Source organism: Drosophila erecta, unplaced genomic scaffold (assembly GCF_003286155.1).
Source record: "Drosophila erecta strain 14021-0224.00,06,07 unplaced genomic scaffold, DereRS2 tig00000055-arrow-pilon, whole genome shotgun sequence".
Classification (NCBI taxonomy): domain Eukaryota; kingdom Metazoa; phylum Arthropoda; class Insecta; order Diptera; family Drosophilidae; genus Drosophila; species Drosophila erecta.
This window is the reverse complement of record NW_020825200.1, coordinates 7,051,039-7,074,783: the sequence shown is the minus strand read 5'-3', so window position 1 is coordinate 7,074,783 and position 23,745 is coordinate 7,051,039. Positions and strand designations below refer to the sequence as shown.

The 23,745-nt window shown below is 44.5% G+C and overlaps 2 protein-coding genes across 3 annotated transcripts; both read right to left on the bottom strand.

The window, feature by feature from the left end:
* Positions 1-6,579: 6,579 nt before the first annotated feature.
* On the bottom strand, positions 6,580-11,157 carry LOC6541524 (protein shuttle craft). Of its 2 annotated transcripts, none has more exons than XM_026979071.1 (5): positions 10,426-11,157; positions 8,967-10,360; positions 7,588-8,655; positions 7,167-7,518; positions 6,580-7,104 (listed from the first exon to the last, which is right to left on the bottom strand). In XM_026979071.1, exons 1-5 carry the CDS (start codon positions 10,747-10,749, stop codon positions 7,003-7,005), a joined length of 3,240 nt encoding a protein of 1,079 aa, XP_026834872.1. In that variant the 5' UTR covers positions 10,750-11,157; the 3' UTR covers positions 6,580-7,002. The 2 variants fall into 2 exon arrangements, with proteins under 2 accessions (XP_026834872.1, XP_001968944.1); XM_001968908.3 differs by having other exon boundaries at positions 8,967-10,357.
* A 525-nt stretch (positions 11,158-11,682) lies between these two features.
* LOC6542129 (zinc finger protein 362) lies at positions 11,683-15,427 on the bottom strand. The gene is made up of 2 exons (XM_001968907.3): positions 14,271-15,427; positions 11,683-12,652 (listed from the first exon to the last, which is right to left on the bottom strand). Exons 1-2 carry the CDS (start codon positions 15,288-15,290, stop codon positions 11,825-11,827), a joined length of 1,848 nt encoding a protein of 615 aa, XP_001968943.2. The 5' UTR covers positions 15,291-15,427; the 3' UTR covers positions 11,683-11,824.
* Positions 15,428-23,745: the final 8,318 nt, after the last annotated feature.

Genomic DNA, 23,745 nt, shown 5'->3' with positions numbered 1-23,745 from the left:
ACCAAAGGACATCTCTGCTGGGAGTGCACGAGAAAAAACTTGTTAGCTTGGTCCTGTTTACTAAAAAACAATGCATTGCACTGCTGATCTGGCACCAACTCAAAAAATAGTTGTTTTAAGTGAAAGCAAAGCTTTTGTTCTTTTAACTAAAATAAACACTGCATAAAAATCAATTTAGGCAGAAATATTGGTTAGGAATTCAAGTTATTTTATCAAGCTTGTACATTTATTACAATTTAAATATTAAAAGTGAAGATTTACGAACTATGTTTTTTTTAATGTGCAGCAATAATGTAATAAAATGTATATGTATATCTGCCTGCGAACCTATTACTTTTCTTAGATACTTTAATGTCCCAGTTGAGCTTAGCGAAAACAATGAATAACAACAAATAATTTTTATTGTGTATGCGACGGAGCCAGTTGATTTTGCTCTCCAGCGACAACATTGACATTTCCCCAACTGGTCAGCTCAGTTCAGTTGAGAGGCAAGAGGAATTCGGGGGGTCGGAAAAACAGATTATACTGATTTCATGCTGGAAAATCAAAAAATGAACGTGCGGCAATTTACATACTTAAGTTGGGATTACGGGGGAGCAGATTTGTCTTCTCTTTTTCCCCCGCCATCCGTTTTGTTGATTCTATTTTTTTTTAGGCCCGGTCTTGCCAAAAAATTTATTGGCCACATGTTTTGCCAGCCACCTTCGTGAGTTGAACAATTTGTGCCTGCCTTTCCGTTTTAAGTAGGTTTTTGTTTTTTTTTTTTTATTATTATATTTTTTGACAATATGGCTTTTCGACATTTTGGGCGACTACAAGGAATTTCCGGGGATTCCATTTTTAATTGAATTCTGTTGGGCATTATTGTTGCCGTTGCTGCTTAGCATTTTGTTGGCTTTCCCTTCCCTTATGCTGGATAATTAAAGCGCCCCAAGTCAATTTCATGGCATATATTATGTTTTTTTTTTCTTGAAAACATTCAAATTCTTTCATCGCTTGATTGTTTTTAGTGGAAATTTGAATAAAGCCTGTTTTGGGTTTTTCCATTTAAAGTTTGTTTTCGGCGGTATGGCATCAAGTTGATAATGGTCATAATAAGCGTCAGACAGCAACAATAATTGCATTAAAATGAGGCTGGCATGGGGATTCTGCAGGGGGAGGATGGAAATTATGTAAAAAGCTCGGCGCGCCTTGCAAATTGCAACTCGAGTGCAGGGGGATGGCTGCGCAAATGAAAGAGAACGGGAACAACATTAGAACACTTAAGCACTTAGCCAGCCCCCATCCACTATCCCCCAACATCTACCCCTCGATTGCCACCGCGGTGGGGTTATCATCCCCGTCCGATTTTCTTTTTGTTGCATATTCCGAGCACGTTCCAGAAAAGCGATTCCTTGGAATTTCCCACCCGAAGCTAGAAATCGCTTAAGGTCTTCGTTTTATCAATTTTCCTAGTCTGTTCTTCATTTACCCATTTGTTTTAGCCTCGACTGTGCCTTGGAAATTGCCGATGGGATTTTAATTAAGTTTGTGTACACAAAGTCCACTAATCGAATGATTTTTTAAGATTTTCCCGGTTTTAAAGAGACAAATTAACATTATTTATCTAAAATCGTGTTTCCGCAACTTCAAATTTTCAGTTTCGCGCACTATTAAGCTGAGTTCGTTTTTAACAGGTATAAGACTATGTTTTGTTGGAATGATTAATGAATACTATTTTAAATGTGTTTTTTCTGTGATAAAAGCACATTAAAATTTTATTTAATATCCCTTTCACTTCCATTCCCGAAATTGTTTTGCTTAATAGATTGTAACAGATATTTGATTGGTTTCATTCCGCAAAAAAACCCAATTATTAAAACAATGATTAAAAATCATATTAACCAGAACACCCTCAGTAATCGACATGCATATGGGGTTGAGAGTCCCCACAATCAGTTAGTATATGTATATATGTATGTATGCACTACTGTATCTCCATTTTCCATTCGTGCGCGCCCCGTTGGAGATGCCCCATTTCTGTTTTTTTTGCTGTACGAGTAGCTCTGATTCGCGCTTTATTGCATTATAATTGAATCTTGGAGCGCACAACTAACGCAGGAAACGTTGGCTGACTGGCCACCGTTTCCCGTCCCAGCTGTTGCACTTAATGCCAAGTGTTTAAAAAGGCGATGGAGGGCAGATGGGGGAGGAAGTGAAAAGAAAAGAAGTAATATTTACTTACTACCTCACCGTTCGACATTCGCCATTCGCCATTCACCATTCGCCATTCACCATTCGCCATTCACCGCTTAAACCACCCACTACTGCAGGATATGGCTGCCTTGGTAGGCACTCCACGCCATCGCACTGAATTTTCCTCGCCGCTCATTTTCCTTATTGCCAGTGAAATGCAATAAAAATTGTTTTCCCATAGACGCTGGTGACGGCGGCTAAGCAAATGTTGTTGGAAATGAGCTATAAAAACGGGAAATTGTATTTTACAGTAAATTTCTGCAGCACACAAACTAGCTGGCTAGCTAGCAAGCGGGCTAGACCTGTCGCTCTGTCCTGTAAACCAGCCAAAGGGAAATCACCCACCCACCAGCCACCACCCACATCCTTTGACCTTCCAGCCATGTCGACGCTTTCCATGCTGCTGTCGCAGATAATCCGCTGCTGAGTTGGCTTGTCTTGACTTGGCTTGACATTGGCTTTGGGTCGTCGTACCGCTCCGCTCCATTTTATGAGGTTCGAATCGGGTTGTACGAGGTTCGAGCCCCGCTCCACCCCTTTCTATCGTGGCTTTATAAGCTGCCAATATTAAAATGATGACAAGTTTATGGCAAAAAGGCAAAGGCTTCGTCAGGCGAGGCAGCACCGGAATATTGGAGAAAAAAAGGGGAAAAAGGAAAAACAGATGGCTGAAGGCGAAGCGAAAATGCAATTCATGGAAAGCTGATGTCTCGCGGCTTTATTTATAAGCAACCCATTCAGTTACCGCCCACTGCCCTGAAAAATGGTAATTATAACATTGCTTGGTTCGCTTATATCATCAAGGAATGATTACAAAAATAATTCACAAACAAGTCAGTTCGAGGAACTGGCCAAATTTAAATGTTTTAGCCCAGAATAGCAAAACCGAACCTAAAGCACAACAGGAATCGGTTTGGTGACCCAGCAAACTGTCCTGCAGTTCTCCTGCTGGAAAAATGTACGTACTTCGTATTTGGTTCATTTCCAAGTTCTCTTATTGCATCTCCAATGCAACAAGGATGTCTGCGGGAAAAAGAACGAATTACATAAATAACTGCGCTGTGTTTGTGCCATTTTGGTTGCCACATTTGAATAAAATATGAATAAAAACCGAAATGCATTTAGTTGGATGGCGGAAGGGCGTCTAAGGTGGGGTTACTGCGACAGATAGACGGTGGGTGGTGCTGGTGGGTTGGGCTTGGGTGGGGTTTGTGTCGGGCTTTGGCCTTCGCAGTTCCCATTCTCCAGTTACTCACAAGTGGCTCGACCAGTTTGTCACCTTTTCGCTATAGAAATGGTCTTATGGAAAGACGAGACTAGTCGCTGCAGTCGTTCTCGGGTTTTTCTCTTTTCCGTGCAGCCCGCAAACACTGAACATAATAGTTGGTTCATAAATATTATTTTATGATTAAATGGAATATATTTATTACACCCGTTTCTCCTATTATTAAACTGACTCATCACTGCCTTGAGGAAATTCCCCATTTTTTATTTAAATTAAAAAATCAATCCATGGGTTCTAGAAAAATGGTCTGCTAACTGAACTTCTTTCAAGCATGTAAGCATGTCTTATAGTAAACCATTTTTCTTTTATTATAGATTTCAAACTTGGCAGCTATTTCTCTCTGTCTCTGCGATTACCTCGATATTCCCCTTGAGCTCCATCTTCCCATGTAGATACGATAATATTTGCATTCAGTTGGGCCTCCTTTCCTCAAACTCCCGCCCACCATTACCATTCCAGTTGCAGTCTATTTTCATTTTTTGCTTTTTTTTATTTCGCTGTCAAAACGTCAGCAATGTCGTCTCTTACTCTCGTCCTGGGCCTCGACCTCATCCCGATCCTGCCGCTCCTGGCCGTAGTCCTGTTCCTGGTCTTGGTACCCGTCTGGAAATCGTTCCGGAGCGCAGCGTTCGCTTGGCTTAATTTTGACTAGGGAAAAGTGCATAAAAAATCTGCGGCGAATTTGCAATTTGAATTCGACTCTGCGACCCTTTCCTGCCCTTTGCCTCCTGGCTCCTGGCTCCCGCCTCCCGGCTCCTAACTCCTGGCCCTTTGCATACCATACCATACCTATGTGCGCTTGTGTGCCTGTGTCGCTTTTATTGAGCCCAGGACATGGTCGTCGTCGTCTCGGCTTGGAGGCCATTTTCTTCAGCATTTCCCACTCCTGAGAGCCGCCGCTTGTCGAGTAGTCTTGGCAGGCAGTCAGGCGGCTATTTAGGAAGTAATTTTCGCGCTTTCATCGCAACTTTTTCAGTGTCTGTCTGCAGATCTTTTTGGGCACGTTATTTGTGCTCCTTGATGGGGAATGGGGATGTTCGGTGTTCGGGGCTGGGGCTCCTTTAATGCATTTTTAAAAATGCCAAAATGCGCAAATTGAAAGCAACGCGCCGACGACCCAAGCCAACCGCTCAGCGCCACTCGACACCCATTCTTTGCACTAGGCCCCTCCTTCAGTTCTGCGGTCGCCTGCTTTTCGCTTGGGTCACGTCCTCGCAGGACGCAGGACATTCTTTTGGAGCGCGGTAGGTGGTGAGAAGCAGTAGGATACTGGGCCACACGCAGGCATAATTTCAACCACTGCACTCAGACTTAATGAATATTTTAGGGACAGCTTTCATATTACATACCACTGCATATGCTATATGTGATATGCTAGCTTGCCCAGCTCAAATGTCACAAATGGACATCAAATGTGTGTGAAGTTACTATTTTTGGGCAACCGAAAATGCCAAAGGTGCCCACTGGAGTGCCTGAATGTGAGCTAAAGTGCAAATGATGTCTGTATATTTGAATAATAAATAATAACTAATAAGCTGCTAATCTAAGCATACTTAAGCATAAACAAGTAGCTATCGCTTTGCAATAATTTAATAATTTAATTTGCACATGTGCGCCATTTTAAAGCGGTTTCGTTAATTAATTGGTGTTATACAACCACTCGAAATTGGCAGTAAATAATAGCACACAATTCCATATTTTAAAATGCCATCAAAGTTAGCTTACGAAAATCATTTAAATCCACACTTAACTAACCGCAGAAAGTAATTTCAAACAATTACAATTTGGTGTTGGTTTTAAATTATATATGATAAATAAATACCAGCATTCATTTTGAAATTGCTGGAATGTTGAATGGCTCAAGTATCATTCGATAATAGGATATACGCCCGCACATTTGCCATTTCAGTTGTATTCAACTTGTTTTTTTTCTCTTTTTTTGCTTTTTACATTTTTTCTCTTGCCATAACACATAATTAAAATTACACACACATTTTATACACATAAAATCTAACCCACACGCACACGCACACCCAGTGGTTACAATTGACCCAAAATGAACTCTTTCCCCTGCAATCTCGCGCGCTTTTGGAGCAACAATGCTCCTGCCCCCCAGATGCCAACCACAATTTAATCTCCCTGGAATTATTTTTCCCCCAGCCGCATCCAAAGCGGCTGTTTCTCCTTGAAAGCGTTCTTTCTTTTTCGCTCATCTCGGCCCTCCTTGACGGCGGGATTGCCTTGTATTTGTTAATAAACTCCCCGGCAGACTAAATTCAAATTACGCACACATCTTGAGAGGATTGGGGGTGGTGGGTGGCTGGCTGGCAGCCATTTCGCTTATAGGCTGCTCATTATGTCAGGTCTATATTCATATACGACTTGCGTTTTGCCTTCGGATCCGGCCCAAGCCCCCGCATCCATTGCGTTCCGGTGGAGTGCGTGAGTTCGCATCCCTCGCCACTCTGACTTGTCGTAACATTTCATCTTTATTTTGGCATTATTCCCCAGGCGCCGCTTATTGTTTTTCGTGAAAATGGCAACGGCAATGGCAACAAATTAGAGGCCTGTGCCCATTGCCCGAAACGAGATGGCAACGAGTTCGGCTTGTGGGCAGTCCGGGGGGTATTTTCTAGTTTCCTCGGCTACCAGGAATCATCAGCAGGTGGATATCCCTTGAGCACCTCCACTTGGCCTATTTCCATTTTCGTGCGACTTTAATTATCTAATGGTGAAGCACGAGGTACCTCGTATGTCCTACACACTTAATCCGCTATTCTTTTAAATAACAAATTACTGCTGTTCGCAACGAAGGAAATCCCAAATTACTTTAGTTTCCGATTTAAACGCGCGACCGTTAAATAACAACGATTTACATCACTGCGCAATGAGCACTGATAAAAGCTAATTGATGCGAGATTATAGAAATTGGGCTCCATACTAAAGATGTTTGCTGCAACATTGAGGTTTCAATTTGAGAAGAAATGCATTTAATTTCTTTCTTTGACACCATGAAATGAATTGGTTATAAACCATTCATCCAAAAAAAAAGGCAAGAATTGTCCTCTGCTCTATTTACTCATTTATTTATCCTTCTGATCTATATCTTTTCATTCTATTTAGATGCAACGTGGTGAGAAGGTTTCGACTTTGGATAAATTCGTACAACAGATTGGTTAACATGATTCTTCACATTTGTGCCAGCTTATCCAGTTCACTCCACTCCATATTCAAGTATTCAACATTTAGCATTCTAGGGGGTTCAACTAACATTTGTTATAATTTAAAAAATATACGTGGTAACGGCAATAATCCTTCTGTATTGTCCTCGCCGCGCATTCAACGTTCCTTCATGTAGGATCAATCAATAACTCATCCAGGCTCCCTACCACATCATTTATCCATTTTAAAGTATTGTATTCCAGCGCCAACGATTAAATATATAGAATATCTTTGTATACAAATATCCACAAGGATTTGCTCTACTTCTTCAAGCCCCAAGCATTGTTACTGGGCACCGGGACACGGCGTTGCCCGGACTCGCGAGCCAGCACTTCCATGATGCTTGTTGCGGGAAACCAGCACTGCGAATAGTTAATCCAAATGAGCATGTGATTTAGTTGGTGCTAAACAAGCTTGAACTCACCCTATCCTTGTGAGCCGTGGCCACAACATTGCGATTTGGCTCCTTGTCATAGGAAACCGATTCAATCCCAAATATCTCGCACAACTCGTGCACTAGCTGCCTCTTTTCGCGATTCATCGTGGGGAAGGAGTGGCTCCTCGACCTCTGCTTGCTTTCCTTCGCCAACTTTACCAAGTCGGTCAGCGTCTCGTAAACGCTCTTGGTCAGCGCTGGGTTCCTCTTAGCGAACCCACGAACAAACTCCGAGTACTTGGTAAGGGACTTTTGCTTTGTATCGGGATTTCCAGAAGACAGGGCCACAGCCAGTCGACGATTCCTCTCCAGCAAACGACACTCGTCGTTGCAATCCAAACTAAAGACAAAACGGTACGAATATTAATACCCATAACAACTTAAATCTGCCCGAAAAGAAACCACTCACGTTCTATTCGATTTTTTGCCTGGAGCCAAGATTTCGCTGAGCTCCATGTAATTGCCGCGCGACATCTCGGCCATGGATGAGGCCAGCTGGATGGTGGCTATACGACTGTGCTCCCTGGCTAGTTCCTGGCAGCTGCGGTTCTGCTTGCGGTGGCCGCACTCGCACTGCACCTCCACCAGCTCCTTGCAAGGCGTTTCCGGACAGGCTCCCTCGTGACAGACAGAGGCACACTTATGGCCACAGTTTGCTCGTGGCTTGGTGCAGCTCTGGCGACAGATCTCACCCGCAGACTGGCAGGCGCCCTCGTGACACGGCTTTACACACTTGTGCCCGCCACATGGCAACGGCTTGCCACAGGCCAGGCCACAGCTGAAGTTGGGCTGCGAGCATGGAATGGTCTTCCGCTGCTCGTGGTTGCCGTGACAGAATTTCGTGGTGAACATCATGCAGGGCGGACAGTTGGCCGCCGAATGGCAGTTGTGCTGCGGCGGATGCTCGCATGGATGAGAGCGCGAGCAAGGGCGCTTGCAGACTGGTTTCTTGGTGCCGCACGGCACTGGTGGATAGATCACCTCGGCACCACACTCGCAGTAGAGCTCCTCGAAACTGCTGCGATAGCATGGCGGACAATTGCCCCGGTGGCACGGCTGATCGCACTTGTGTTTGCCACAGCTGAGGGTGCGATTGCAGGGCAGTGGACAAGCGTGATCTATATCGATGCAGCACTCGGCGTTGCACTTGTGCTTTCCACAGCTGCGCTTCTTGGTGCACCGTCGCTTGCAGCGGGCATCGTCCGCTCTGCTGGATAGCTGCCGGCACTTGATCATTTGGTCCATGTGACCGCAGCGACACTTCACAGCCGTCTGCTTGGGACACGGAGGGCACTGGCCCAGGTGACACTTGCTGCCGCATTGGTGTGGATGCGCCGGCTTCCCGCAACGTAACGTCCTGGAGCAGATGCCCTCGCAAGTGGGAATCGGGTCCAGGCAGCTGGAACGCTGGGCAGCCGGTACAGGCATTTTGCCGCAAGGACAACTGGTTATCTGCTCGGGACTCAGCTTACAGGGTCTGAAACGATTGATTTTATCAGTTTATCGGGCATTTGTTTCACAGTAATCTACACAAAGACCCGATTGCAAACGATTTACGCTGAATAATTTACCATAAAATTGGTTCATATAAAATTCAATTCTAAAGTTTAGCAGGATTTGTTTTTGTTTCTTTGGTTAATGTTTAATGCACATATTTTAGAAACGTAAGACGAGTTTCGAGTTTAAACCGCTTTGTTGTTATCGATTTACAACAATAGAGATTGCAATTTGTTTCTATATTTTTGAGTTGGTATAAGAAATGCCTCTGAGAAATGACTTTGACCTTACCTACAACTTCCAGCGTGGCACGAGTCCTTGCACTTGTGGTTGCCGCAGGGAAGCGGTTTACCACAACTGTCCTTGCAGGAATAGCTGCGTTTGTCCTGGCTTTCGCGAGTGCACTGCACCTGGCGCTCCTGCTTGCCGCAGTGGCAATGCTGCTCCACTTGTTCGGGACACGCTGCGCACTTGCCCGAGTGGCACTCCGCCTGGCAGCGATGCTCGCCACAGTTGAGCGGCTTGTCGCATATCTCGCCGCAGAGCAGCTCTTCCTTCATGGCGCACTGCATCGTTTTTGAGCTGCGCCCACATCCACAGCTACGCACCACGTTCGCCTGGCACGGCGGACAAGGGCCCGGGTGGCAGAGCAGAGTGCAGGCGTGGCTACAACCCTCAATTCGGCAACAGACTTCGCCACAGCTGTGGGCCAATTCGGTCCGTGATACCGGCGGGTTCTTCAGTTTGCCACAGAAGCAGAGATACTCGCGTGGCAGCTCCTGCAGCACATTCTGGCAAGCTGGACAACGCCAGCCCACCTCGGACTTGGAGCTGCTCGCCCAAGTGATGGTGCACTTGAGGTGGAGCAAGTGATAGCAGTTTTGGCACGACCAGGTTGGCTGGTGCGCCTTGATCGCCTCCACGCATACAAGGCACTCCAAACGGCGCTGTTCGATGTCGCGAATTAGTTTCTCTCGCTGCGATAGTTTTTCGTTATCCGCCGGTGGTGGCGGTGGACCTCTCCTTGGAGAGATTTGCTGCTGTTGCGACTGCTTTTCGGGCGATGGATGGGCGCTCTCATTGCTCGTATCCAGATCGTCAACGGCCCTTGGAAAGCCGTTGATGCGGTCCCTGTTGCGATTCCAGTCATCCCTCCGTTTGTTGCTGCGATGATTGTCGTAGCGTTGCTGCTTCTGCGGCCTCCTACGATCGCTTCGTTCATACCGGTCCTCCCGATCGTCACGATAGTCGGAGCGGCGTTGCTGACGCGTACTTCCGGGCCTGGAGTCCCTGTCACGCTCTCGCTCCCGCTCCCGCTCACGGTCCCGTTCGTAATTGTGGTTCGAGCGGTGGTTGTTAGCTCCTCGTTCAGCTGGTTCTTGGGCCCGAAGAGTCCTAGGCCTCGTCTCATTAATGGCAGTCTCTAGGCTGGCAGTGCTGTTTCCGTTCGTAGTGGCTGGCGGGGTCTCTTCCAGACTCAGCTTGGCCAAATTGGGCACGAATTCCGGAGCCGAGGCCTGCAGCTTGGAAGCGCTGAAGTCAAACGGATTATTGCCAAACGGTGTGTAAAGACTCGAAAAATTGCTGCTGCTCGGATTGCCCGATCCATAACTGTTGGTGAAGGCGCCGCTAGCGATGCCATCGCCATTTTGATAAGATGGAAATATGGGCTGCGAGTAAAACTGCTTAAGGAATAGATAGAATACATTCTAGATAACTGATTTTCAACCGTCGGAGATTGATGACTCACATTTGCAAAGTCGTTGGTGTTCGCAGATGCCACTGGTGGATTCAGTCCAAAGGCTCCCCCGCCGCCGCCAAGGGAGTAGTTTGTGTCGCTGCTGCCCAGCGGATGTTGCATAGTGCTTGTGGCATTGGTGGGCGCTCCACCACCCAGATTGTGCTGCATTATAAACTGATTGAAGTTCACGTAATTGTTGTTGCCATGCATGTTGTTGGAGCCACCAATTGCCGCCGATTCGTGACCTCCGTTGCAGGCGGCCATGGCGGGTGACTCATTCCCGGGTCCCGGTTCTCCGGCGCCGTTGGTCAACTGCTGCCAGTACTCAGCCATGGACAGTCCGTTGCTTCCGTTGGTCACCAGCGCCTGCTGCTGTTGCAAACGCTTCCTTGCCGCCGGAAAAATCTCTAACTGGCCGGCGCTGTCTGCTGGGCATTTCCCAGCGCTACCGCGGGATCGTCTGCAATCCGCGGAGGAGGTGACCGAACCACAGCGAAGCTCCAGACACGTGTGCAATGGTGAAATTGAGCCAACTGGCGATGTTAACCAAATCCAATTCTCAGATCTATTGAATTTGGTGAAGGGCTTTCTCCGGCCAACTAGATAGACCGCAGCCTGGGTCCGCAGGCACTTTTCACTGACTTTTATGCGCTTTTCCTGCGTATTTTCTGCTTGCTAAAATGATATTGCTAACAAAACTACCCAATACGGTCATACCGGACACACTGGTCCCACTGATATCGGTAGGTCGCATATCGACAGCAATCGACCTATCGATATTTGTGGTGAAGAATTGCCAACTCGAATTTGGGACCGCTGCTAATAAAATTGAACAGCAACATATGTAACATAACAGCATAAAATTTGACATAAGCAGCACTTACAGTGGTGTTAAGCTATCAGGTGGCGCCATCTGGCTGACTGCAAGTGCACTTTTAAATATGTTAAATGTACAGCAACGGTTCGTGCATTAGTTTCATAAGAAAAACAAGTAGTGGCCTTCTAAATTCTATTTTGAATTTTTCATCGTCAAATTTGACTTAAATAAGACTGCATTATCAGAGTAGAGACTATATATGAAAAGTTGGACCCAGACACCAACGAAAACCGCACTCAATTATATTTGCAATCCAAACTGAATTGCAAAGTGAACAAAAATTAGAAGCTGCTTAGTTTTTTTGTTTTTTATTTTTTACTTTATTGACTGGCGATTATCTTTTTATTTTTTATCGAAATAAAATGTTTGTTATGTATTGATACCCTAAATTTAAGTCTAGTCCTAATTTAACTTTAGCAAAATCGTTGCTTGAAAATAAGTGTAAAATGAATAACAACAGTGGAAGTACTGATCTTTGTAATTGCCACAAAATTTGGTTGATACTGGCCAGGACACTACGATTCCATCGGCTTAGAATGTCCTGAGATTGCTGAGCAGGGTTTGCTGGGTCGGCGGTTGGGATTGAGGACCAGATCCAGCTACCAGAGCTCCAGGTGGTGGCGGCATTTGAAAAGTTTGAGCCATGGCCATTGCCAAAGTGGGTGGTGGTGCAATTTGCTGCTGTTTTCCTGGCACTGGGAGTGCGGATGCTGTGACGGTGAGTCCATCCAGTGGACGGTACTGGCACTTCTTGGCGTGGGTGCGCATATTGCTCGACTGGGTGAATGCCTGGTTGCAGTTGGGATGTGGGCAGACATACGGCTTGCAGCCGGTATGGTAATTGAGGTGCGTCTTCAGGTGATGCTTTTTGGTGAAGGCTTTGGGGCACAGGGGGCAGCTGAAGGGCTTGATTCCCGAGTGGAGGCGATGGTGCAGGGTCATGTTGCTGCGATCCGCAAAGGACTTGCCACACACGGAGCACTGATACGGTTTCTCACCACTGTGCGTTCGCATGTGCTGTTTGAGCAGCATTTTACGCGAAAATCTCTTTCCGCACTCGTTGCATTTGTGGGGTTTCACACCCGTATGGATACGCACATGCATATTGAAGGCCACACGCTGATTGAACGATTTGGGACAGTAGGGACACTCGTACTCCTTCCGGTTGCGGTGTATCTTCAGGTGACTGCTCAAGTAGCCCTTGTCGTTGAATGTCTTGCCACATTCGGGACACTCGGCCGCAAACTCCTTGGTTCCACGGTGAACGGACAGGTGATACTTGTAGTTTCGCAGCTGGGAGAAACCCTTTCCACAATCCGCACACTCGTAGCGCGGCGATTTGTGAGTCTTTTCATGAGCCTGAAATAAATTCATAAAAAATGAAATTTAATAAACATGCATTTGAAGCAATTTGCTTAACAATAGTGATATTTTCATTAAGATTACCCTTTTTATTAGAATGAAGAGATTAATAAGTCTTGACCAAGTCCTAAATAGTTAAAGTTGGTTGCTTAGATCATAAAACAAGGATGTTCTACAAGCCAAAATAAATTTTTATACAAAGATTTTAGGATTAACATGCTTAGCAAGGGAATTACGCTTGTTAATTTTTTCCTAATATCACATGTATTACAGAGGTGGGTTCAGTACAGTTTTGCACTGAAAGTTTATAAGCATTTTGCGAATTTCTTTTAAAAAATAAGTATGAAGTTCAGAAAACCGAACGTTAGATAAACGATAACGTATAGATATAGATATCGTATATGCCTATACAAAGTAAGCCAGGAATGCAGGGTATAGGACGTTTGTACAGACAAGTGTTTCTTGTTCGTGTTAATCATTCTGTAAGCAACTTCAAAAACTGAAACTTGCAATTATTCAATTTGAGTTGCTGTTCTTTCTCCAAGGGGCCATTTTGTGAATACCTCTCGCTCGCTCGGCGGCTTGCTCTTTCTAACGTATCTCGTAGCTGCACCCATGCGTAAAACCAGTTCTCTCTTTTCTTTTTTGCCCGCTTCTGTTTTCGGCCGACTCCATTTTGAACGGGCTGCTTGCGAGATTTGCATAAGGCACTCAATTCTTCGCTGGCTCTCTCTTCCCCACTCCACTTGAATCTCAGCTCTTCTCTCGGGAGCTCCGCCTACCAATTGGACTACTGTTTGCCTGTATTTTAGGCCCCGCCCCATTCCAGGTGGTATCTCAGTTGGTGAAGAAACCCGTTTTGGGAGGATCTCGTGTGCCACTTGACTTTGAGGACCGGGCAAACAATATCTGATGTGATGTATGGCCATAGGAAAGGTTAATGCTGTTCTTGGCTTGGATGTTTTGAAAGGAGTTAAATTCCTAAAGATATTTAAATGGCTTGGCAATAATAATGCTCAATCATTTAAGATTGCCCAGAAACACATTGCATGCATAGAAACCCGCTGGTTCGAATATAATCATTAAATATTTTGTCACTTAAAATGGGGGGATAAAATACATGTGCCTGTGTGTAAGTAGAAAATTGATTTTAAGGATTCTTAAATGGTTATACGTATACGGTTGTTAGTGTTACTTTATTTATAAGCAAATTTTATAGATTAATTTATTGTGATTGGCATTCATATGATTAAACACCAACAAAGTACAAAAAAATATAATCAACCAATCTAAATCTTTCGTTTCTTTTGTGATTAATTTTTAAAAAAATTTTAAAAGTCATAAAATAAAAACTTTGCACACTTTGTACTCTATAAATACTTCTCCAGAAATATTTAAATGCCGTCTAAAAGGCTTTTAAATAAAATTTGTGTTTTTTAAATAACCCGTCTTTCAAAGATTACAATATTTTATTGAATCTGTGGGTTTTAGCTGGAATAGGTTGTATATCCTTACTAAGGCTAATAACTAACTAAAAGTAGATAAAATATATAATTTACTTTCAGCAGGACACCATCCTGGTATAAATTAGATAATAATAATAATATAAGCTCACCTGCAGAGTTTCGGAGCATCCGAACACCTTCTCGCAAATCCTGCACTTGTAGCTGATTTCCTCGGCGGATGTGGCGTTGTATCCACCGATACCACCGATACCCCCGATTGGTCTGCTGGCGCTGCCGACGGCTGTGGAGATCAGTCCTCCGGCCATCTTGGGCATCATTCCGACGGCCGTTGCCTGGACCGAACTCAGGCTCAGATTGGTCACGGTGGTCAGCGAGATGTTTGTGCCGGCGGCTCCTCCAGCGGCGCTCATGATCAGATCCCTCACCGGACGCACTGAGCCGCTGGAGCTGCCCACCGAGGAGGCGGCGGGTGAAATGAGAGGTGTGGTCTGCTTGTAGCCACCCCCAGTCTGCAATCTTTGGTAGTAGTCCAGGCACTCGGGGCAATCCGGGCGAGTGCATGCGGTGCTCTTGGTGCGGAGGAGAGGTTGCTGCAGTGGTGGTGGTGCTGGTGGTGGCGGCACCGAGCCATTGATCACATAGGGTGCAAAGAAGCGTTTCTGCGGATTTGGCAAATGCTGCTGCTGCTGCTGCTGCAACTGCTGCTGATGCTGATGCGTTTGGTAGGGCGATGTGGGTGGAGTACTCAAGCCGGCTGCTGCTGCAGCAGCCGCGTAGGCGGGCAATAAGTGCGGAAAGAACTGGGCATAGAACTTGGTGGCATTGGCCATGGCCACCAAGTCTGGCGGCAACATGGAGTAGGCAGTGCCATAGTGAGATGATGGTACTGGCAGTACTGCAACAGGCTGCGGGCTCCTAATACTATTGCCACTGCTCTTGGAGAGATCCAGGATATTCGTGGTCGTATCCTGAGCGGTTTTACGCTCCTTGCCCAGAATCTTACTAATGCTAAAGTCAGTGACTTGAGCCGGTGGCAACTGGTTGGCAGCACCCAAGTGCTGGATTCCATTGGTGGGTGATGTACGCGCCGGCGAGGGCGAGAGGTCATAACTGCGCTGCAGCATGGCGTGCTTGAAACCCATTCTTCTCCACGCCGAAGAATCACTCATAGACCGCTGGCGTTAGCCGTTTCCGATGGCTGTTTTCTGAGGCGGAGGCGCTTTGTAGCCAGGGGGTACTGTCGCGTTACGCGTCGAAACACGAAATGTCTTGGGCTCACAGCCCACAGCAGCCGTCATCGTCTTTTGGCCGGGCCTAAAGCCTGGCTTACGCTCCCGCTCTCGCATTTAATTGGTCGAGAAACAGGTTTCGCCGCACAGGTCTCGCTCCGCATCGCTCTCATAGACCGGGAGTCTCTCCAATTAACCACGTTTGACTGCTGGAGACAAACTGTCGCGCCTCCAATTACGAGAGTAGCTGCAATCTGCAGACCCAGAACCATTTGGTAGTAGCGTTCTACTAGTCACATCTATCATAAAGCTTATCGCTCCTTTCAGATCGCTCTCCCTCTCCCTCTCGCTCCTCGCTCTTTCTCTTTTTCCACTGGACCTCACTGATAAAGTGACTAAGATTTCGTTTTGGCCGCGTTGTTTTTGTAATTAATTGCGGTAATAAAATGTGCGCATCGTTAAATTTTCAAAATGTATTTCTCTTGTTCCTCATCCTCATCCCCACACACATTCACATTCTCATCCATATCCACATCCACATCCACATCCACATCCTCGCCCGATTCCGAATCCGATTCCCAGGCATGTGTGAATCTTACGGTTACGCGCATGCGCAGCGATCATCTTTTGAGGTGACTCGGTTGGTCACGGCTGCGCAGTCCTGGCCGCGTGCGAGTGTGGGAAGGAACTGAAGCTATGGGCTATGGCGATGACATAACTGGCACGATGGCCAAAATGGTGTGCAGGATGTCGGGTATTTTTCTTGCGAGCTAAAAAGTGTTGACCAAAAGCCTCTATATCTTTTATTAAAGATTTAATATCAATTTAATTTGTAATATTATTTTGGGCAAAGAATCTAATCCAAACCCTACAAATACTGCAAGCTGAAGCATTAACTTCAACCATTAAATCCAGTTCCCATCGGGACTGTGACCACTTCCTCGACTTGCATAGCATCAGTAGCGGCCATAAAAATGTGCAAAACAAAATGCTGCCCAAGTGATTTGTGATTGGACGAAGCGCACATAAATCACCAGGTATCCAGGCCGAGGACTCTGAGGATGCACACAGGTGGAGTCAGCTGGTGACACACCAGCAGAATTCAAGGAAGCTTCAGATACAAATGAAGTGGTATACATTTACAGCTACATGGAATGGGATCCGGTGAAATTCTGGTCAATTTCTGAATCCCAACGACTGGATGAAAGTCGCACACCCAATTGGTAATTAGCGAATAGAGCCTCTAATGCACATGGCGCAATCTTGTACAGCATTTTGTCCGCGATCGCTTACAAAACGATCTTATCAGGACTGGCTGTCGGAGAATCCCCCCCTGAAATGCTCCGGGAACAGTGGCCAGCTAGCCAACTACCGACTACCGATGCTCCTTGCAGTGATTGATAATGGTTTGACTGTCAACACGCGCTGCTCGCTTTGGTTGGCCACGATCTGCATAAATTTGGATTAAACAGGCGATTCGTTATAATTATACATATGAGAACGGGGCGGAGGTGGGGGAGAGCCAAACACCATAAAACTTGTTCAACCTTAGTTGAAAAACTCTTTTTCGTATTTCGTATTTCGTTCTTTTTTCAATTCGGTTGGCAGTTCGTGGAATTCCGTCAGATTTATTTACATATGCGAAGCGATGGAAACTTAAGTTTTAATTACACTCACTAAATCATCGGGCCTCTGCGGACTGCAGGAGACTTGGTTTTTGTCGCATGACTAATGTTTATTAGCCGCTAATGGTTTGTTTTACAAAAGCTACGTGGTTGCCCCATGCAAAGTCCCTCCAACCGCCATCTCCATCCGTAGCATCCCATCGCGTCCAGGTGACTCCGTGTGCGCTCCAAAACTGTTTCACCCGTTGACATTTTGACAAATTTCCAACTCCTTACTACCGTCGTCGTTATGGGGCCGTCTCCAATGTAAGCTGATACCTATCTCAGATGCCCAGAGATCCCCTTTCCCCATGCCCCATCCACCGATCCCCCCGATCTCCTCCTGGATCTCCCCACGGTTCTTCTTCATTGTTCACACTATTAATTTTCCGCTCGTTATTGTCGGGATTCGGAGTTCGTTCAGTCGACTGGGTTCCCCCACATTGGGGTGGTCGGCATTTATCTTGTTTTGTGTGCGTTTAAAACTTCTTTGTGGAACTCTTTAATGTCATGTGTTATCGGTTAATGATCAGCCGCGTTGCCAAGTGATTTTCTGTCAGCGGGTGATCAACTTTGCCTTGGATTTCCCCTCCGATCTTCAACTCCGGTGCGGGTTTTGTCCTCCTTTCGGATTCCGTTTAATTTCCTTGGTTGGCTGGACTTTTGTTTTTGCTGCTTTTGCTTGGCTCTTTGGGCCTTCTTGTCTGCGCCTTGTTATGTGTAGCTTGACAAATGTGTTGATTTGCCAAGTTTATTTCCAGCGATGGTGGGTCCAACATTTTGGCAATAAGATTGAACGACCTTTTTGGGCTTTCTGATTTTTCAAGGCGGCCAAAGAGCGCAAAAGTTTCAAGTTCTGAGTTTCCAGGTAAAAAAAGTGAGGTATATAAATACATACACTAACAAAATAAATATAAACAAATTATATATAAAATTGACAATTTAATATAGTTTTAGTCTTAACAGTTTATGCTTGTCGGCAACTTGAAAGTTCTTGTAAATGGTCAAAGATGTGCATGCAAATTCTGAAGTAACGCCCACCTTATAATTCCCAATCACTTCCAATGATCCAAAAGCCCCACATCACTTATGCATATGTCAGGCCTTGGCTATAAAACTAAAACAGGGCCCTAACAACAGCATTTAGGAGGTGTTATACTATTGTCTGCCCGAGATATAATTTATATGGATGAAATAAAAGTTCGCTGAAAACGAGACAGAGACAAAGGAGAGTAGAGCGCGAACAAAGCGATATTCGTGAATTATATATGCACGTACATATATACACATGTATGTTTGTATATACAGATCCAAAGTGGCTAAACTATATACATACATATGTGCATATGAATATGCGAGGCGTATGGCTGGGCAATGTTGTAGATCACAATCATTTCAATTAATTCGAATATAAAATACGAAGTGGAGACGGCGGCTTTTGCAAAATGAACAGCTTGCGCTCGCATATATCAAATTTCAATATAAATGAGCGACAAACATAAATCAATGGGGAAGCCACCTGCCCCCTTCCAACCCCCAGCTTGAACATCTTGGATCCCCCATGGACCCCCCATATTGAAAAACCCACGAAAGTGATGAAACAAACACGCCCGAGATCGTTTGACTTTTAATGCAACCAATAAACAAATAATACAAGCCCCCAGAAACCAACAAAAATAAACAAAAAAACCCTAATTTAATGGACTGACGAATAGCTGTCAACGTCTTTGAAGGGAACTTTCTTTGCTCTTAAAATGTAATTTATTTTATTTTAACAACAATTCAAACGAAAATGTACAAGTATACGGCGCGAGCGAGGGGGATGGGGCTGAAAAGTGAGAGGGAGGGCGATACTAAACATTTAATCGGACGTTAATTATGTTAATGAAAACACATTTCGAATGCAAGAATTAAAATCAAATTTTTCAATTTAAATTCGATCGCATCGCATGGACCATTTTTATTCGAAAACACATTTCATTGAAATCCCATGGCTGAGCGAGATGGCCATACAAATGTGCGAGCGAGAGCACCGATTGATCTGCTTATTGAGAAATTGTGTGAAGAATGGTGATAAATCTTGAAACCAGCAACGAACCCAACTGGAAAAAATGTTTCTTCGTCGAGGGGAATGCAAAGTTGTCGCCAACGCAAACTGGTTGATTTCGTTGTTGTTGTTGTTGTTGTTGGTGGTGGTGTGTATCCGAAATTGAACGATTAACTACAAATTTGAGCATAGATTAAACTAGGATGACACTGAAAGAAAAGCTTCCTTCGAAGAAGATTGCTATGCAATTATTGAGGTTTTTCAAATCAGATGTAGTCAAGAATATTTCTCCAACGTTGTACATTTTGAATGGTCTGACAAGTTGTATGTATGTAATATCCTTTTTACTAGCAGAGGAAAATAAAATAGCACACATAATTTCTTGAAGTGCAGGCTCTCAACCACAAAGCAGACATTTTTTCGCAATAAACTTTAGTGGCCCCGCCACACATTTAAATACGCTACATTATTTTCTCATTAAGATCTTGTGGCGACCGCCCAGATTTTTTTGGCTTCCTGAGCAAAGTCAATCAAATCTTTAACGATGTGACAGGTTAACAAGTCTCCCTCACTGCCGAAAGGAAAACGCCCAAAAGCGGTGATCACCTGGCCAAAAACAATCTAGATACATATATGCACATATCTATGTAGTCTTGATTTGGTTTTTGGTGCTTTATTGCTCGGCTTTGATGGCGCCGACGAACGGAGAGTGCGAAATTTGCATAATTTAATTATGAGAGTTCTTTGTGGAAACTATTTGGGTGGTGCTCGGCTCAATCGCGATAAGATAAACGAGCATTTCAATCGCGATTTATAGCTCACAAATTGCCATTCATCAGGAAGTTGTCATTCCTTCTCTTTGTTCTCTCCATGTTGGCGATTCTCGGAAGAAATCGTATCTAGAGTGGGCAACGAATGATTCCAGCAGCAAGGCGATCTGTTTCATAATTTCCCCATTTTCACACAATTAAAAACGCATTTTCATTCAGCAAATCCGTTTTTACGATCCGCGGGTATGTTGGTGGCCAACTTTTACGACCTTTTCCGAAAAGGATTTTCACTTTTCTCAGGCCAAACACCATTTAATCTGGCATAGTAAATCTTTGGATCGCTGCTGCCTTCGTGTTTCGTCATAGCTTTTCATTTAATAAACTGAAAACTCTTTGAATGACCAGGGGCCCTGGCCACATACCAGTTAACTAATTATCTTAATGACAATTATTACTGAAGTGCGCGTCGGGACAGACGAAAAAAGTGAAATAAACCAGTGGCTCCTGCAAGACATGACACAATAGCCCACAATTATCACAAATGACCATAATTATTATCAACAAATGATAAAAAGACCCAGCTAAAAAAGGATCATAAAAAGTTAATAGGCGACTCGAGGTATTGTCAGGTAGTCTTTCCCCCAGAGAAAGGAAGATCGAAAAAAATAATGCTCCGTAGTATGTTAAATGTTAGCACAAACCAAAATTAGCTGGAATTGTTAAATATTGCTCCTGAAATAAGCTGTTAAAGCAATACCATAATTTCCCAACTATTTAAATACTTATAGCTATATTATATTAAGTAGAATCTGCAAATCCGTGAGTCTTTGTTACTTGTTTTGTAGCTGTTAAGTATTTTTGACTGAGATTTGAAGGAAATAGATATTTTGATCATTGTCCATCATTAGTTTTTCATTCCGTATATAATATATATAATAACCAAATGGTCTTATATTTGGCAGAGTCTTAGAAGCATATGTAAAGAAGGATTTCGTGGGGCAAAATAGTGGCATACTGCTTTGATGTGGCAGCTCGACCACAGCGGTTGCAACGAAAGGCGGCGACAGGTGCACAATTACCCGGGCAACAACGACAATAACAACTATGAAACATGCGTTAATTGCCAAGAGACTTGGGGATATATGGGTGCTACTTGGGGCTACTTGGGGCACGGTGACAAAATTAAACTTAATTGTTTTATGACGGGCCTGGACCGCCTGGCAAGGAGGTGGTGAACGCAAGTCCCACTCCATCTCGGTATCGGTCTGTGTAGCCCATGGATGACAGGTTGCGGGGATTGAATCCGACTCAAAATCACAGACGACTTCCAGCTTCCAAGAGGGGCAAGCAGAAACAAAAAAACAGTTGACATTTTTTAGGGTCTTTAACTGCGTTCCTTTGTTTTACCTTTTTTTTTTTGCTTAATTGTTTTTCTAGTAAATGAATTTTGTTGTAAAGTGTTTGTTTTATTTTTTCCTTTACCGCCACCGACAGCTTCCATTTTATAATATTTATGAAAAAATGTTTTACCCAGAAGCCGAGATTTCGTGTAATGAACGTGGAGCACTGAGGACAGAGCAGGTGCTGGATAACTCTGGGTTATAGACCCCTGACGAAGACTATGTCTCTTTGCAAAAGTGACGCTGAAATCTGGTCAACATTTCTATCATTGCTTTAAAGTAAACTTTAAGCATTTTCATGTCAATCATCGAGCTCAAAGAAGGCCACAGCTTAATGAAAGGAAAAGGTTTTTGCTTTTGGCTATTTCTGGAAGCCATTTAGTTGGGTATGCGGTTGCTGAATTCTTTGCAGACGTTCGTATGAATAAGTTAAGTAAGTACACAGTTTGTGAGTGAATGGAAGGGATGCCAGAGGATAGTTTGAAGACACGATGTATTCATATTCATATACATTTAGTAATGTCTATGGTTTATAGTTCTTTACAATTAAAAATATTGTTTCGCATATAATGCAAGTCCCTTAACCGTTGCAGTCCGTCATTTTTCCAATAAAGCACATTTACCAGAGAATTTTAATAAGCTGAAACCGCTAATGCCGCGAGTTTAATGCGTTTCGACATTAATTAGTGCTGTTTAATGCGACCTACATTCCTATTGAACCGCTAGGCCAGCCAACGCGAATCTCCAGTGCCAGAGGAAGTCAACTTCTGTCTGGCGGACATGGATGGCCATGTCTCACGGCTGATTGTCATTTGTCACCAGGTTGGGGAGGACGTGGACTGCCACGAGAAGACAAAACAAAAACCGCCCAATTAGCGACACAGTTAAACGTCAACATCCTCACGGCTCCACATCCGGAGGAGCCGAGGCTCTGGGCCGCCAGTCAGTCAGTCAGTTTCAATCGCAGCTCCTCATATGTAGCCAGTGACGGTTACGGTTACATTTTCACCATCAATCAGCGGGCGCCTGCCCAGAAAAACGCCACAGAAAAATGCGGAACCGACAAAAAGTCCACAAATCGCGGTCCTCTCCAAGCCATTGGCGCAATAAGCCAGTAATTATCGTTTCGAATCTATAGCTGAATATCTACAGACAAAACATTTTTAAAAGTCGACGTGGTGGTCCAACGTGTCGCACTAGTAGCTGTGAAATTGGGTTTATTGGGCCGCTAAAATATTTTACAAATGTCACGAGTCTCAAATTTATTTATTCATGTTTTACGGCCCTCTCTTGAGCGAACAATGCAATCGACGTTTTCATTAGCGCACCCATAAAACTGAAAACATCCAAAAGATATTCGAATATTGTGTAGCAATATTTCATTTGATCGAAGCAAAGCTACCGTTTCTCCACACAAAACAAAAAGCCATGGTCTGTTTGGGCACAAAGCTGGCCCATTGTCGCTGTCATCGAGTGTTTGAATGCCGAGTTTCCAGTGACGTATAATTGATTAACACCCATCCTGAGATCTCGTTTATGGTTCTGTTATTTGGCTTAGTTATTTAATACGCTTTTGCCGCCTGAGTAGCCGGAACTAAAACTGTCCTCCATGCACGGTGCACTTATGGCCCACACTTTCAGAAGGGCTTATGTAAGACATCTCCTTTTTTTGTTTTTAGTTCATTTTGAATTTAACTAAATTGGTTTGGTTTTTGAAATCACTCCGAATTACACTAAATTTCCAGTAAATATGCTGACCTGCATAAAATAGGGATTCCCCATTTGCTAACCAACTTTCGCTCCAGCTTCCTTATAAACAACGAAGCACTCCAGCCAATTTTATGCACTACCAACAGCAATAACTCACTTACACTATCGCCATTCAAATCCCCGAGCAGCAAATGGCCACATTTAATAAATTTAATTAACTCAAGGATTAACTGGCGAGACCGAAAATGTCCAAGTGGAAGGAATGTGAGTTGCTGGCAGCCAGAGGTGCTCATCAATCGCGAGTAAAAACCAATTGGGAGCTATAGCCGGGAGCTAATCAAGCGGCATTCGAGCAATGGCAACGCTTTGCTATGCAGTCAGCACGCTTTATAAAATAATGATCGGATTCGGATCGAGATCGAGTATTGCGGGCGCATCCCATCAATCCAATCCATCCTCGCTTTTGATTGCACCCGTAAGTGCCATATTGTCACCGTTTGATCAATCAAACCAGCCGCCGCATCTGGGGGCATCTCGAGCGGTCCACCGATCGTAAATGTAACTCAATCCCCATTGATGATTGTTGCGTAACTTGTTTCCAGTTGCAGTTGCAGTTGCAGTTGCTGTTTGCAATTAGCCCTGGCTCCTCGCGGTTCTGCTATACCTTTTGGCCCATCGATCGGGCCCCTTTTGCTAATTGACAATATTTATGAACACGTACGCATTTTATCGCCCCCAGTAACCATAATTGGGTCCGTCGTCGCCCACAGCTGCTGGCCAATTATTTTCATCAAAATTGTTGAC